The sequence below is a fragment of the Trachemys scripta genome, chromosome 3 (assembly GCF_013100865.1).
Source record: "Trachemys scripta elegans isolate TJP31775 chromosome 3, CAS_Tse_1.0, whole genome shotgun sequence".
Taxonomy (NCBI): domain Eukaryota; kingdom Metazoa; phylum Chordata; order Testudines; family Emydidae; genus Trachemys; species Trachemys scripta.
Window position 1 is genome coordinate 125,378,858 of NC_048300.1, and position 17,378 is coordinate 125,396,235.

The 17,378-nt window shown below is 41.9% G+C and overlaps 1 protein-coding gene across 1 annotated transcript in view; it reads left to right on the top strand.

Annotated features, from left to right (window-relative positions):
- Positions 1–17,378, top strand: part of PREP (prolyl endopeptidase) — a 168,364-nt gene that overhangs the window by 48,337 nt on the left and 102,649 nt on the right. The window contains exon 7 of the mRNA XM_034765960.1: positions 10,736–10,841. Coding sequence (XP_034621851.1) covers positions 10,736–10,841 — 106 coding nt within the window. The remainder of the gene's footprint in view (positions 1–10,735; positions 10,842–17,378) is intronic.

The following is a 17,378-nucleotide window of genomic DNA, read 5'->3' on the forward strand; positions in this document are numbered from 1 at the left end:
ATGTATGCTACTATTTGAGGCTATTGAGACCACAGTTTGAGTGTATGCCTAACTATCTAAACAAACATGTGGACCCCAGAGCGTAATCTTAGTTTTGGAACAATTATTGTCCATGTGCCAGCATAACAGTGGTAAATTTGTACATCCTTTTATACTGGCAGTCTTGGGCAATGGCTTCAGCAAAAAGCAAATACAAATGAATTCTAGAGCTAGGCCCTGTACCAAGAATGGTCTGCTGTTTGCCCCTAGGTGTTCCACTGTGGAGATGTAAGGCCATTCTCTGCTGGTAGTAGCTGCCATGATGGGGTATCATGCGAGAGGCAGTCTAGGAAATAGACTAGAAGAGAGCTCTTTTGCAATTCAGGGCTCCATAGATAGCTATGGACATCTTGGATTCCACCCAGGAATGAATGGGAAGCCAATGCAGAGCTCATGTTGGCTTGCTCTGCTTAGCAGCCAGACAGAGAGGTTTCAGATAGGGCAGAAGCATTCAATAGGTCTTCAGTGCTAGCCTCAAATAGAGCATGTTACGATAAGGCCACCTGGAGGTGAGATAAACATGGATAACTGTGAGATCTGTAGCAGCGAAGAAGGCTGGCATTGTCATCTGGAAGTCTTGCAGCAGTGAAGAATTCCATAATATAAATAGTGATTGTTAGGGTGACCATATGTCCAGTTTTGGCCAGGACAGTTCCTTTTTTAAGCCCTGTCCCGGCCGTCCTGACTTTTTTGGCCAAAGTGGGAATTTGTCTTGTTTGCTCTGCCGACTTGATCAATTGGCAAGAGCAAACAAAACAAATGTCTACTTTTGTCAAAAGGTGGGGAGCAGAGGAATGTGTGTGTGTGTGTGTGTGTGTGTGTGTGTGTGTGAGTGGAGATGCCAGCCCCTTGCAGGGGAAAGAGGCAGGGCTCTCATGGTGGTGGCAAACAGGATTGCAGTGAACAACAACAGCCTCTTCCAGGGGCGGTAGGTAAGGTTCCTGCCACCCCAGCCTCTTGTGGGATGGGGCAGGATTCCAGCAACCCGAGCTTCGTGGAGGGAGGGGGGTCAGGCAGGGTTCCAGCGACCTCAGCCTCGTGGGGGTGGGAGGGAAGGGGCCTTGGACCAGCCCCATATGTCCCGTTTTTCCCTTTGGGAAACATGGTTACCCTAGTGATTGTGAATGCAGAAGAAAGGAAGTCACACCTGCTCAGTCCAGATAGAAATTGCTCATTTCATTTAACCCCTCATGAATTTTCCACCTTAATTCCAGTCTCTTTCTCTTTTGTGGATTAAGCCTAGCTTTCGTCCAGGGGTTCCCTCGACAGACCCTTCACAAATGTTGAGTTGGATATTGACAGTGCAGTGCCGTGTGTTGGTAAATATGGCTGTCACTAACGGTTTTAGGAGTACAAGTCACATTGAAAGACAATGGGATTTATGCCCCTAAATTTCTTAGGCCCCATTGCCTTTCAATAAAACTCCTGCTCTTAAATCCGATGCTTTTGTTAAATCTCCCCCTTAATACTCATGAATGGGTCTTACTCCTTTGAACATCAGGAATTGTTTTACTGAGGTGAGGCCTGGTCTACACTGGGGGGATCAATTTAAGTTACACAACTTTTCATGTAGCTGAAGTCAATGTTCTTAGATCTACTCATCGCAGTGTCCCCTCGTCGACTCTGCCTGCGTCTCTCGCGGTGGTGGAGTACAGGAGTCGACGGGAGAGCGCTTGGGTCGATTTATCGCGTCTAGACTAGACACGATAAATCGACCCCCGCTGGATCGATCGCTGCCCGCCAATCCAGCAGGTAGTATAGACATACCCTGAGAGAGGTTTGCATTGACCAGCACTCCAGATCTCTCTCAGAAATTGCCAGGAGATCTTTTAATTTCCACTCGGACTGATAGAGGACACTGGGAAAATTTACCTCCAATTTAAAATCTTGCATAAATTGTCACCTCTCATAATGCAGCTGACTCCCCTGATTGTACTTGTGTTTCAGCATAGGATTTGAACCCAGATCCTAATGTGAAACTTAAACTTTGTGGGCTATCAGTGAGAGTTACTAATTGGTCTCTTTGACAAGATATGGCCACCTGAAGAAAATCCAAATGTGGGTGGGGAGAATACTACTTCATTTTTTTTCTTTTGGATACCACACCCAATCTGTTTACAGCACAGATTGGCCAATGGCATTTTGAGAAATGGATGTCTACTTCTCCAGTATAACATTTGTTAACATTTTAGTATGCTGCAGCCAACAGTGTCTTGCCCTGTTGCTGTTAAATTCCTTTGGGTTACAGAACTCACGGATGTAACAACAATTAGAGTGATGCAGACAGACCTAATTGGCATCCCACCAGCAATATGCTTTGGGAATTCCTGCCTCAAATTAAACATAAACTGCTATCAACTCTTCACCAGTCCATCTGGGAAATGCTGAAGGAAAACTCATTAGATATGCTCAAATCTGCTGTTATCAGAGGTCCTAAATTACCCTTTTAAAAAAAATGTGATGCAAACAAGTTTGTTTCTCTTAAGCATTAACTCACAATATAACTTCAAAAAGTACACTGGTGTCAGTGATCCTGTTCATGGTTGAAGAATCGCAAAGCATCATATTACTGAGTCAAAAAATTATAATTTAAATATACACTAGTCATATAAACACCTTTATGATTCTCTGAAAAGATGAAAGCAAAATATTAAGCAAACTAGTTTATAGTCATTAAGGAAAAATTAAATATGTAAAATATGAACAATAATCAAAAGTGTATAATCATTTTTGTTTCAGCTGACTGCAGTGCACTTGTCTGTTACACCTTAAACATACTTATCTCTGCAACAGTTAATTTTGATTTCAATCTCTCTATGTAACTTTGACTTGAAATGGATGAATTTACCTGCTGTGGATAAAGACAGCTTGAATTCATTCATCTGTTTCAGTGTACTGATGTTAATGCAAAATTAAAGCATGTTGCCCTTTGCTGTACCTCTCCCCCTCTATCACCAAAGGTGTTGCAACCTGTTAGAGTGGAGTCAAAGATGGGATTTAGGTACTCTTAAACTTGTTGTATAGCATCAGTTGCAAATATTAACAATCCTTGTATCTAAGAAAGGATTAACATATTTAACCAAGAAATGTAGGGCCACATTGTTGCCAGCACAGGGGCCCGAGGACAGCAACAGTGAGGTTCGTTGCCCGGAGTGCTTCACGCCAATAAACATACCGGGGTGGAGAAACAATCAAAGTTTATTTGAGATCTCAAAGTGGTGCAAGGAGACAGGCAAGTCTCAAATCGAGCACACCAGCAAAAACAGTTTCTCTCTTCTTTATACATTTTACAACTAAGCCCCCCCCCTCCCCCTTCCTACCACCCCACCTCTACTCCCCCTCCCCTCTCTACCGAAGGCCTGTTCATACATTTAAGCAACTAAATCATTCTAGGGCTATAAATCTAGCTTGTTAGTAACTTCTCTCTAAACAGTTATTTGGTCCTGTTTACCCTTAGTTTATTACCCCTTCCCCAGCTAGAAACATGCAAACCTCATCATTATTGTTTGGTACCTGAAATGAGCAAGGTCGTAATTGCTAACTGGCTATTTACACATTCCAGTTCCTGTCCTTGGCTGTTAAGGTCAATCAGAGTTAAACATGGAAGGACAGAGTTTAAACATGGAAGAACTCTGGCTCAGGCAGGCCTAGTAACCCCAACAACATGAAACTCTTCTGTCACTAAGAATCACATTTCATAACTACAGAGCAAAGTTTGCTTTAGATCAGAGATTCTCAAACTGTGACCTGCGAACCCCCAGTGGTCCGCAAGCTCCATTCAGGTGGTCCGCAGATAGTTTCCTCTAAGGTGCACGCCTGGGCAGCCGCACACAAGAAAATGAAGGGCCACCCACCTAATTAGTGGAGCCGCACAGGCATGGCTCCACTAATTAGGTGCCTAGACTCTGGAGAAAACGCACATGTAAGGTGAGGTGGTCTCTTAAAGTTGGTAGGACAACTCCCACCTTTTCATGCTCTCTGTATGTGTATATATATCTCCTCACTATATGTTCCATTCTATGCATCTGATGAAGTAGGCTATAGCCCACGAAAGCTTATGCTCAAATAAATTTGTTAGTCTCTAAGGTGCCACAAGTATTCCTGTTCTTATACCACTTTCCCCTCTTTGAGGATTACCTCTAGCTGGGGTTCAGGCAACAGGCAATCTGTTTACTTTACACCCCACCCCACACCTTCCCACTGTGTCTTTATCAAAATGTAAAGTCCTTTCTCACATCCTTCTTCCTGCCACGGAATGTTTAATTAGGTAATAGACGATTAAGACCTGGCTGTATGTTGGTCTGTCCTTTGTTTCTGAGAAACTAGTTTAGACCTACTTTTCTTAAACTTAGACCAGGTTATAGCAGTGATACATAGTAGAGTCTTATAACTTCAAATACAATGTTGATAAGCTTATCTTACCAGGACAATAATATTCAGACGATTGACATTTCAACTGATACCTCACAAGGCAGACTGCACAAAATTTATCATAGTCTTGTGAAAATGGTGAACATAATAGTGTAGACCATCACAATCGGTTTCTAATGTGACTTCCAACTCCAGGATTTTGGATGACTAAAAATGTACAACAGCTCACTTAAATGGAAAAACTTTAAATTGATTACTTCCCACCACAAAAGCTTTAGGCAAAGGACTAAATATACTTTTTTTTCCTTCCCACTGATCAAGTTAATAATTACATTTTCTCTTACTACATTGGTACATGTTACCATGCCTTTAGCACCAGGAAACAGGACACCTATGAGAGAAGCCTGCATAGAAAAGAGGACTTATTGGTGGCTTCAGTTATGCTTTTCCATTAGAGCAGCAGGTGTTGGAGAAGAATTGAGTATATGCATACCACAAATGCTCAGCTGGATATTATGATGCAGCTGTTGCTCCATAAGGTTGTAACAGAGTTCAGTTTTAACAGGAGCTTCAAACCTTTATTTTGTGTAAATCTCATTGAAATGGCAAAAACTAAAACCTAGAATGTAAACTTTAAGGTCTACTGAGTTTTTCATGTTGGCTTGTTGAAAAATGAATTAGGAGAATAATAAGAGTTTAAAAATTTCTATTGTGGGGACTTCACTTCCTATAACATTTTAGCCCTCCCGGAAAACTTATGTGCCAACTTGAATGAGTTGGATTTTAATATGAGGGCAAATCTACCGTGGTGCAAGTGATGTCACTCACTTCTGGAGATGCTAAATATACACTGACAACCCTTCACTAATTATCCCTACAGCCTAAAGCAAAGTTCCCTGAGCTGGTAAAAAGAAGAACAGGAGTACTTGTGGCACCTTAGAGACTAACAAATTTATTAGAGCATAAGCTTTCGTGGACTACAGCCCACTTCTTCGGATGCATATAGAATGGAACATATATTGAGGAGATACATATACACACATACAGAGAGCATAAACAGGTGGGAGTTGTCTTACCAACTCTGAGAGGCCAATTAATTAAGAGGAAAAAAAAAAAAAAACTTTTGAAGTGATAATCAAGCTAGTCCAGTACATACAGTTTGATAAGAAGTGTGAGAATACTTACAAGGGAAGATAGATTCAATGTTTGTAATGGCTCAGCCATTCCCAGTCCTTATTCAAACCGGAGTTGATTGTGTCTAGTTTGCATATCAATTCTAGCTCAGCAGTCTCTCGTTGGAGTCTGTTTTTGAAGTTTTTCTGTTGTAACATCTGTAATATGTTGTCTGTACTGGGCTAGCTTGATTATCACTTCAAAAGTTTTTTTTGTTTGTTTATTTTTTTTCTCTTAATCAATTGGCCTCTCAGAGTTGGTAAGACAACTCCCACCTGTTTATGCTCTCTGTATGTGTGTATATATATCTCCTCAATATATGTTCCATTCTATATGCATCCGAAGAAGTGGGCTATAGTCCACGAAAGCTTATGCTCTAATAAATTTGTTAGTCTCTAAGGTACCACAAGTACTCCTGTTCTTCTTTTTGTGGATACAGACTAACACGGCTGCTACTCTGAAATCTGAGCTGGTAAATCTCACTTCTGAGTTCTGTTTAAATTCCAGTGCTACTCATGCTACTGTTATTAACTAAGGCCATGAACTCCTTCCTAGAAGACGGTTAGGTAACAGCTGCTGAACATTTCTCCGCCTCTACCTGCTTTTTTTTTTTTTTTTTTTTTTTTTTTTAAATTATTATTAAACTCATTTGGCAGAGAGCTTATGCAACATCATGGCAGGCACAGAATTCAGGTCTCTAATGTGACAAACACCAGTCTTACCCGCTGCCTCACACTGCCTGTCTTTCAGAGTGATTCAGCCAGTTTGGTTCATCATGTATTGTCTGTAACCACTATAAACCACACTCCTCTCCCAAAGTCAGTGATAGAATCTAGGATTCCTGGTCACTCATAGTCTGCTGCTGTCTGGTTGTGTAACCCACTAGAAAAGTGTGTGTCCAGGAAGAGGCTCTATTCTCTTCTCGGCTTAGTGAATAGCAATTATTCCTGTTACTCAAAAGTAGGAATCTAAAAATCAAGGGGTTCAAACCCTGCTGCTGATCTGAGTGGATGGCATGGTTGAATGTGAGTCTCACAGTGAAAAGACCTCTTCAATACAGGTTTTGCACTGAAATGTATATGATAATGTGTAAATTGTGTGAATTGCCAAATACACATTTCAGTAATATGTCACACATTTTGTTTTGTGTAAACCAGGTGGGGGAGGGGTGTTATATATGAGGAGTCTCACTAACCATAGAGGATCTGTCCTCATCTTGGGAACTTGCCTTTTTTGCACAAGCTTTAAAGACTCTCATGCTTTTAGTTCTGGAGGTCATCTGTTTAATCCCCAATGTTGGCTGAGATGGCAGCTGTACACTTGCTAATGCAGGACATCTGCATGTTTATAGGTGGAGAGACATGCTTGTATGATGCACCTGAAGAAGTGAGTTTTTTACCCACGAAAGCTTATGTCCAAATAAATGTTAGTTTTTAAGGTGCCACTGGACTCCTAGTTTTTTTGTGTGGATACAGACTAACACGGCTACCCCTCTGATGCTTGTATACTGTTTGGGATGGGGTGCCCAGAGGAAGGATCAGCACGATAAGCAGACCTGCTGGTATAATAGAGGCACATGCCTCTTGTTTCTCCTGCAGCTTCTGCTTTATCCAATTTCCACAAGTCCATGAGAGGCTATGGAGTATTGTGGGAAGTGAGTCTTGACAGAATCAACTTCACAAAGGTTCTTTCCAGCTGACAGGTTATATTGCTAATTCTAAACACAGAAGGTTGCTCTTGATGGACCTTTTTTTCCCCAATAACTTTAAAACAGGTATAATCTTCTCTCTATCCAGGGTTATGACCACGTTCAGCCCTTCTTAAAATAGTGAATCAGCAAAGATATTTTATTACAATTCAAGTTTTTCCTTCTTAAATCGGCCTCTGTACCAAGGGACTAGAGGTTAACTAATGTAATGCTGATTTAAAAAAAAAAAAAAAGGCTCCAGAGGCAGTCCTGGCAATTATAGGCCAGTAAACCTAACTTCAGTATGTGGCAAATTGGTTGGAACTATAGCAAAGAACAGAATTATCAGACACATAGATGACATTGTATGTTGGGAAGAGTTAACATGGCTTTTGTATAGGAAAATCATACCTCACCAATCTGTTAGAATTCTTTGAGGGAGTCAACAAGCACGTGGATAAGGGTGATCAAGTGGATATAATGTACTTGGATTTTCAGAAAGCCTTTGGCACAGTCCCTCACCAAAATCTCTTAAGCAAAGTAGGCTGTCATGGGATAAGAGGGAAGGTCCTCTTGTGACTCAGTAACTGGATAAGAGATAGGAAACAAAGGTAGGATATAGTTTTCACAGTGGAGAGAGGTAAATAGCAGGGTCCAAGGATCTGTACTGGGACCAGTCTGTTCAACATATTAATAATTGATCTGGAAAAAGGGGTGAACAGTGAGGTGGTAAAATTTGCAGATGATACAAAATTACTCAAAATACAAAGCAGACTGCAGAGTTATGGAGGAATCTCACAAAACTGGATGACTGGGCAACAAAATGGCAGATGAAATTCGTTGTTGATAAATGCACAGTAATGCACATTGGAAAAAAATGCCAACTATGCATACAAAGTGATAGGTTTTAAATTAGCTGTTACTACTCAAAAAAGAGATCTTGGAGTCATGTCATCGTGGATAGTTATCTGAAAACATCTGCTCTATGTGCAGTGGCAGTCAAAAAAGCTAATGAAATTAGGAACCATTAGCAAAGGGATAGGTAATAAGACAAAAAATATAATGCCACTACAGGTCTGTCTCATCTTACGCTGGGGTTACGTTCCGCGGTCAGCGCATAAAACGAAACCGCATCTAGTCAAAATTACATTGAGTTCAATGGCGGGCAGAATCGCCCGCACTACAGATACAGTATTGTTGTTTTTCTCTTTTTTGTTTTGTTTTTGTTTTTGCTGACCACGTAAAGCTGAAATCGCTCATGTTAAATGCGCGTAAGATGCGACAGACCTGTATAAAAATCTGTGGGATGCCCACGTCTTGAATATTGCATGCAGTTCTGGTCACCCCGTCTAGAAAATATGTGTATTATAATTGGAAAAGGTACAGCGAAAGACAACAGTAATGATAAGGTGTATGGAACTGCTTCCATACTAGGAGAGATTAAAAAGAGTGGGACTGTTTAGCTTAGAAAAGAGACAACTAAGGGGGGATATGATAGAGGTCTATAAAATCTTGAATGGTGTGGAGAAAGTGAATAGGGAAGTGTTATTTGCCTTTTTCGATAACACAAAAATCAGGGGTCACCAAATGAAATTAATAGGCAGCAAGTTTAAAATAAAGAAAAGGAAGTACTATTTCACACAATGCCTGGTCAGCTGTGGAACTCATTCCCAGAGGATGTTGTGAAGGCCAAAAGTATAACTTGGTTCAAAAAAGAATGACCGGGGATGGCTCAGTTTATAATTGCCATCTTCTGCTCATTCCCGCTGAAGCATCTGGCACTGGCCACTGTCAGAAGACAGGATACTGGGCGAGATGAACCATTGGTCTGACCCAGCATGGCCATTCTTTTATGTTCTTCTTTATACCTAGCTCTCGTCTTCCTTTCTGCTCTTATCTCTTTTAAATTCTTCTTCACCATCCTCTCTTTGCTCAGCGCATACTGCTCATACTGCGGCTCTCCCTGTGACCTTTACTCAAGATCACCTCCATGCCTGCTTTTATCCTTCGCACTCTTCCTAGAACTCCCTTGTGGACCATGTCTACCTTGCCTTCGCCCTCTCCTTCCTAAGTCCATTTTCAAAACCTGCTTCTTCAAGGATCCATAGCCTCTTTTGTGTACGTACACACACACACACACACACACACACACACACGTATGTATGTACTTGCATTTCTAATACATTCAAATATACTAAATATATAAATCCTCTTTCACTTTATCCAGACATGAGCATTAGCCTGCCAAGCAACAGAAATATCATATTTGTCCTCATCCTCATTCTTCTCTCTGCTGCCTTTCTACATTTTGTTGTTGTTCTCGTCTAAAGTTTTCATTTCCTCTCTAGGCTGAGTTTCAAGCAAGCTGGTGGAGCAGTATATGAGAGCCCTCACTGACTGTGATGTGTATACATTCTGTGGCTATGTGAAGGGCATCTGCCTCCAGTGCCATCAAACGAGTGCCTTTCAAGAGCACTAAAACTTGTTTGTTTAAAGTGCAAGATTATATATTTGATGAAAGGTGCAGATCTTATACTTAGAAAATATGGTTGCGTGTTTTAATATTTAAAGCCTGCTAGAAACTGAACTCAGTATCTGCAGACTTGCCTTTTAATTTTTTTAATAAGATGAGTAGTTGACCTCCCATTTTTATGTTTGGGAAGCTAACCCTGATGGTGTATTGGCACAGATGACTATGAAAAAGTGAGGTGTAGAGAGGAGAGTGTAAATGAGTGAATACTACCAAGGATAGTAATGGCTAGCCCAGGGGTCGGCAACCTTTCAGCAGTGGTGCCCCGAGTCTTCATTTATTCACTCTGATTTAAGGTTTTACGTGCCAGTCATACATTTTAATGTTTTTAGAAGGTCTCTTTATATAAGTCTATAATATAGAACTAAATTATTGTTGTATGCAAAGTAAATAAGGTTTTTAAAATGTTTAAGAAGCTTCATTTAAAATTAAATTAAAATGCAGAGCCCCCTGGACTGGTGGCCAGGACCCAAGCAGTGTGAGTGCCACTGAAAATCAGCTTGCATGCCACCTTTGGCACGCATGCCATAGGTTGGCTACTCCTGGGCTAGACGTTAACAAAAATAAGTCAAGCATTCTTTGTCTTTTCCATTATGTCTCTGCTGTAGTTTGTATGTTCTGTAACCAGTATAAAGCTACTTGATCCTATACTGTCAGTAGAAAATGAAGACACAACAGAAGTATCTACTTTTGTTCAAATAGCACATATTAAATAGCCTTCCCTTTCAGTAAAAAACAAAAACAAAAAAACCCCACCAAATTTTAATTGTGAATTTTATGTGCTAGTCTTACTTCCTAGTAAAGTTTAACAGGAAAATTGTGTTCCTTCTTAAATAATTGTCTTGAATGTCTTAAATGTACATGTCACTGATTTTCCTATTTAGAAGTATCTCTCAAAATAATGTGTTGTCCTAACTTTCTGTACTTTCTTGGAGGTATCTGATGATGGTCGGTATGTCTTATTATCCATACGAGAGGGATGTGATCCAGTGAACAGGCTGTGGTATTGTGATCTACAAAAGGAATCAAATGGTATAACGGGTAAGTCTTTCTTTCTTTTTTCTTTCTTTCGATTGCTTTTTCCATATCCTCTATATAAAAAGATACATAGCTAACATTCAACTTCTTCTGTTTAACATCAAGGACAGTCATCATGTATACATCCCATTTTTGATTTATATGTCTAAAAGCATGATAAACATTAAACATACATTCATGCATATGATTTGGTATTACAGACTGCTAACTTTTTTTCCAGTGTTTAAAAACAATCTGAATATTTCTTCATGCCAGAATTCTGTGGTGCCTTTAAACTCAAAACTATCATGTTCATTTTCAAAAGTGCCTGATTTGGGTATAACTTAGATTTTCTTTGTACATTACACTGGTCTACAATTTTTTGAGAAGTCATCTGCTTCAGAGATGAAATGTGCTATTTATTTTGTATTTTGATGTGCTGAATTCAAATATGACAATTAAAACAACTGATTGGCTACTGTTTCTAAGATATTTAAGTTTTTACATTTTATGTCTGTGGATATTGTGTAGATGGAGTTTTAATCATAAATTCTAAACCTAGGTCTTTTCATGTGTTTATGGTTGCTTTACATGATGATATTTCACCTGTCCTGTTTATGTAACACTTTAAAAATCAGCAAAAGGGTTATATAAATAAAATTTATTATGAAACAAAAAGCAAAAAACTATTCTGTACATAGTTTAGTTCTATTCAGTGTCTACTCGGCGCTTCTTGGCTTGTCTCTTGTATTCATTAAATGGAGCATCTCTTGTCACTGTCCAGCAATAGTCTGCAAGCATTGATGGGCTCCATTTGCTCTGATAGCGTTTCTCCATTGTTGCAATGTCTTGGTGAAATCGCTCGCCGTGCTCGTCGCTCACTGCTCCGCAGTTCGGTGGAAAAAAATCTAGATGAGAGTGCAAAAAATGTATCTTTAGTGACATGTTGCAACCAAGGCTTTTGTTTGCTTTGAGGAGGTCTTCCACCAACAACCTGTAGTTGTCTGCCTTGTTTCCGAGAAAATTTATTGCCACTAACTGGAAGGCTTTCCATGCCGTCTTTTCCTTGCCACGCAGTGCATGGTCAAATGCATCATCTCGAAGAAGTTGACAAATCTGAGGACCAACAAAGACACCTTCCTTTATCTTAGCTTCACTTAACCTTGGAAATTTTCCACGGAGGTACTTGAAAGCTGCTTGTGTTTTGTCAATGGCCTTGACAAAGTTCTTCATTAGACCCAGCTTGATGTGTAAGGGTGGTAACAAAATCTTCCTTGATTCAACAAGTGGTGGATGCTGAACACTTTTTTCCTCCCAGGCTCCAATGACTGTCAGAGTGGCCAATCTTTCTTGATGTAGTGGGAATCTCTTGCACGACTATCCCATTCGCAGAGAAAACAGCAGTAGTTTGTGTATCCAGTCTGCAGACCAAGCAAGAGAGCAACAACCTTCAAATTGCCACAAAGCTGCCACTGATGTTGGTCATAGTTTATGCACCTCAAAAGTTGTTTCATGTTATAGGTTTCCTTTATATGGACTGCATGACCAACTGGAATTGATGGCAAAACATTGCCATTATGCAGTAAAACAGCTTTAAGACTCGTCTTCGATGAATCAAATCAGTGAACAGTCTCCACTCATCTGGATCGTGAACAATGTTGAGGGCTACCATCACACCATCGATCTTGTTGCAGGCTACAAGATCACCTTCCATGAAGAAGAATGGGACAAGATCCTTTTGACGGTCACAGAACATGGAAACCGTAACATCACCTGCCAGGAGATTCCACTGCTGTAGTCTGGAGCCCAACAGCTCTGCCTTACTCTTGGGTAGTTCCAAATCCCTGACAAGGTCATTCAGTTCACCTTGTGTTATGAGGTGTGGTTCAGAGGAGGAGGGTGGGAGAAAAATGTGGGTCCTGTGACATTGATGGTTCAGGACCAGAAGTTTCATCCTCTTCCTCTTCCTCGTCTGACTCAAGTGAGAGTGATTCTGATGCATCAGGAACCGGCAGTCCTTCTCCGTGGGGTACTGGGCGTATAGCTGATGGAATGTTTGGATAATGCACAGTCCACTTTTTCTTCTTTGACACACCTTTCCCAACTGGAGGCATCATGCAGAAGTAACAATTGCTGGTATGAGCTGTTGGCTCTCTCCAAATCATTGGCATAGCTTTCCTTTTCCTGTTCAACCACTGGCGAAGGTTTGCTGCACAAGTGTTGCAGCATATGTGTGGGGCCCACCTCTTGTCCTGATCTCCCATTTTGCAGCCAAAATAAAGGTGATAGGCTTTCTTAACCATAGTGGTTATACTGCGCTTTTATGATGCAAAAGTCACTTCACCACAAACACAGCAGAAGTTATCTGCACTGTTCACACAAGTACGAGGCATCTCTGCTCACTTTGGCTAAACAGAAATGTGTCCCTTTGCAAAATCAAACATTGACAAATAAGAGAGCACGACACTGAATGATTTCTAGAGCTGATATAGGGCAATTTGTTCAGCAGAGTGATGTAAGCTTCATTATGATTGCATCATCCATGACTTCTAGGAATAACATGATGCAATTCATATCATGTATGACGCAATACCAGCTTCAGATTGCATCACTCATTGTTTTGCCTAAAAAACAAGTACTGTCCGAACCCAGTCATAGATTTATTCATAGATCCAGTCAAAGATGTATTTTAGTCATTTCTGGTTTAACTTGAGATCCCTTCCCTTTATAACTCACTTATCCTCCGCCATTCCCAAGTCAAGGGTCGTATATACTGACCCAATAGCATATCTTGAAAACTAGAGCCAATCAACAATTTTAAGCATCATGTTCGTTCTCCGTGACCCAGAATTAGTAAAGTTTGACTACATTTATTTCAGAAGCATTTTGGCTGTAGAGCACTGTTATCTGTAATAGAGTGAAATATTTTAATTCATTTGACTTAAGTATAGTGTCAAAAATTTTACTTTGTAGTGTCGTTTCATCTCCAAAGGTAATTTTAGTAATTGTTACTTCATCAGAACTTTGAATGTAGTTATATGCATTGCTGTTCTAAGGAATAGTTATCATACATTATAGCTGGATTAACATAGTTATTGTTTATATAATAGCAGACTTATTTATCTTTCTAGCCACACAAATGAGGTAAAAAAAAAGGGGGGGGGGCACAGAACTTATGCATGTGGTGTGTGTAGCTCCAAAGTCTAATATCTTCATGTTGGTAGTTTATTATCCAGTATTTTTGATACTTCCAGAACATTAGCTAGAGAAATCTCCTCCTAATATGCTCTCTGGGTCAGAGCATAACAGCACATCTTTGCTCTGCTGGATTCTTGTTGTGTTGAATTAGAAATTTACAGACAGACTGAATAAAATCTACAACAGCTGCCACATCAAATGTTGGAAAATTGCATTTGTGCATGTAAACCGAGTACTAGGGGGCTATTGTGGTGATTTGGTACAGTTTGGAAACAATGGAGCGTGGGATGGATTTTGATTTTGGTTCCTCAGTCATTGCCATTACTATGCTATATGATTCCTGGGACATTCCTTAATTGACACACGTTGTTCAGCTTGGCTGGTAAACAAAACTAAATCATTTGAACTTTGAGTATTGCTGGAATTTGTTTCACTTCGGATACTTCATATCCTTGTGCTTAAATAATGCGTAGTTAATTCTTAACATCTCCTTTCCAAGAGGAATGCTCCTTTAAAACGTGGACACTCTTTCCGCAAGCAACGCTTTCTAACTGCTGTCAATGTGCCCTTGTAATACCGTTTTGGACAGCTTAGTGACTGTTTAATGAGCTCTTATAGTTGTGATAACTATAGGATAGCAGGTCCAATGAAAACAAAGTGCAACAGCACAGAAAGGTTCTTGAGAAACATAAAGACAATGTAAAAGACTCTGAAAATGAAAGTGTTAGGGATAGTGGAGACAGACTACAGAGATATTTTGCTAAATAGAAAACCATATACTTTTTCATCTGAGCTGGAGAAGCTGAAGACGGGGGGGAGGGGGGGAAGATACTGAAACTACATTCAAAACACCTTTTTTCCTCTCCCCCACATCATCCCTCCCACCACAAATGAATATAACACACAGCCTTAGAGAGAGTGCTGCTATGGCATCTCAGAAGACCACATGGGCTAATGAAGTTTGTATTATGTATAGCTAAGGCCACGTTTTAGTCACGGAAGTAACGGAATCTGTGACTTCCAGCAACCTCTGTGACTGCAGCCTGCGGTGGTCGGGAGCGGGCTGGTCCCCCACCTCCAGCCTGTTCTTGTCTCTCTGGGGGGTCGTCAGTTTGAGCTCTACTGCCCTGCCTTAACGTGACCAACCGTCATCCCCATCCTGTAAATTCCTTTGGAATTTTGAAATTCCCCTTCCTATTTGCTCAGTGAGGCGTGCAGTGGTCTCAGCGCATCTTTCCAGGTGGCCATGCCTGCTCCATGCACCAGGCAATCCCCCGCTTGGAGCATGCCAAGTTGCTGGACGTCATCAGCATTTGGGGAGAGGAGGCAGTCCAGTCCCAGCTGCACTCCAGCCCGTAGGAATTATGATACCTACAGACAGATTTCACGATGCATGACAGAAAGGGGCCATGATTGGGGGACACTGCAGTGCAGGGTCAAAGTGAAGGAGCTGCGGAACGCCTACCATAAGGCATGGGAGGCAAACTGCCGCTCTGGTGCTGCGCCCACAAGCTTCTACAAAGAGCCGGATGCAATACTCGGTAGAGACCCCGCCTCCTCTACAAAGGCCACTGTGGATACTTTGGTAGCTTGTGTGCCGGTCGAGAGTGGACCGAGCTAGGAGGAGGAAGTCTTGGATGAGGATGTGGAGGGGGAAGGGGACCCAGAGGCGGAGAGGTCAGAGATGCATGCAGCAAGGAGCTCTTTTCTACCCAGAGGAGGCTAGCCAGTCTCAGCTGTCGGAGCTTGGCGAAGCACAAACAGGAGAGGAGGCCCCTGGTAAGTGGCTTTGATTTTGGGAATCTCTCTGAAGCAAGTTGTTAGGGGCAGGAGGGTTGCAGAAAACAGGCTCGTGTATGTATGATGCACGTACCACCACGTGCCTAGTCTGAGCGACGGATTAGGCTGTTGATTGACTCCCTCACTTTACGGGAATATGCCTCAGAGGTCTCCAGGAAACTCTTGTGGAGATACTAGGAAATCCGCTGCTGCATGTTGTTGGGCAGAGCTGCTTTGTTTCTTGCCCCATTAATGGTAACTTTCCCACACCGCTCTGCCGTCACGGAGGGTGGAAGGGGGGACTATTGCTGCACACAGCTTCAAGTTGCTGCCTCAAGGAATCCCCAATACTTATGGCCCCGCACTGTGCCCCTCTAATAGCCCTGGTCTCTGGCTGTTCAAATTCAGCCTCAAGGTGCTGAGCCTCAACAGTCCAGCCCTGGTGAAACTTTCACCCTTTCCTTCACAAATATTATGGAGCGTACAGCACACAGCTGTAAGCATAGGAATATTGTCATCGGCCAGGTCCAGCTTCCCATATAGGCAGTGCCAGTGGGCCTTTAAATGGCCCGAAGCACACTCAACAGTAATTCTGCACTTGCTCAGCTTGTTGTTGAACCACTCCTTGCTGCTGTCAAGGTGTCCCATGAATGGCTTCATAAACCATGGCATTAAGGGGTAGGCGGGATATCCCAGGATTACAATGGGCATTTAGACTTCCCCTATGGAGATCTTCTGGTCCGGGAAGAAAGTCCCTGCTTGCAGTTCCTGAACAGGCCAGTGTTCCGAAAGATGTATGCCTCACACACCTTTCCAGACCAGCCTGCGTTAATGTCCGTGAAACGCCCACGGTGATCCCCAAGTGCCTGGAGAACCATTGAGAAATACCCCTTGCGATTAATGTACTCGGTGGCTAGGTGGTCTGGTGCCAGAATTGGAATATGTATGCCATCTATTGCCCCTCTATAGTTAGGGAAACCCATTTGTGCAAAGCCAGCCACAATGTCATTCATGTTACCTAGACTCACGGTTCTTCTGAGCAGGATGCGATTAATGGCCCTGCAAACTTGCATCAACACGATTCCAACGGTAGACTTTCCCACTCCAAACTGGTTAGCGACCGATTGGTAGCTGTCTCGAGTTGCCAGCTTCCAGATTGCAGTAGTCACCCGCTTCTCCACCGTCAGGGCAGCTCTCAATCTCGTTTCCTTGCACTGCAGGGCGGGGGCGAGCTCATCACCCAGTCCCATGAATGTAGCTTTTCTCATCCGAAAGTTCATCATCATCCCAGACTTGCATGACGATGTGATCCCACCACTCTGTGATTGTTTCCCTGAGCCCAAAAGCGGCATTCCATGGGGGTGAGCACCTCTGTGAATGCCACAAGCAATCTTGTGTTTTAGCTACTATGCATGGCAAGATCAATGTTACACTCCTCTTGCCTTTGTAGTTTAAGGAATAACTCCACTGCCACTTGTGATGTGTTAGTCCGAGCGAGCAGCATACTGGCCAACAGTTCGGGATCCATTCCTGTAGACCGAAGAGGCAGAGCACACAGTACACAAACTGTTGAAAGATGGTGCC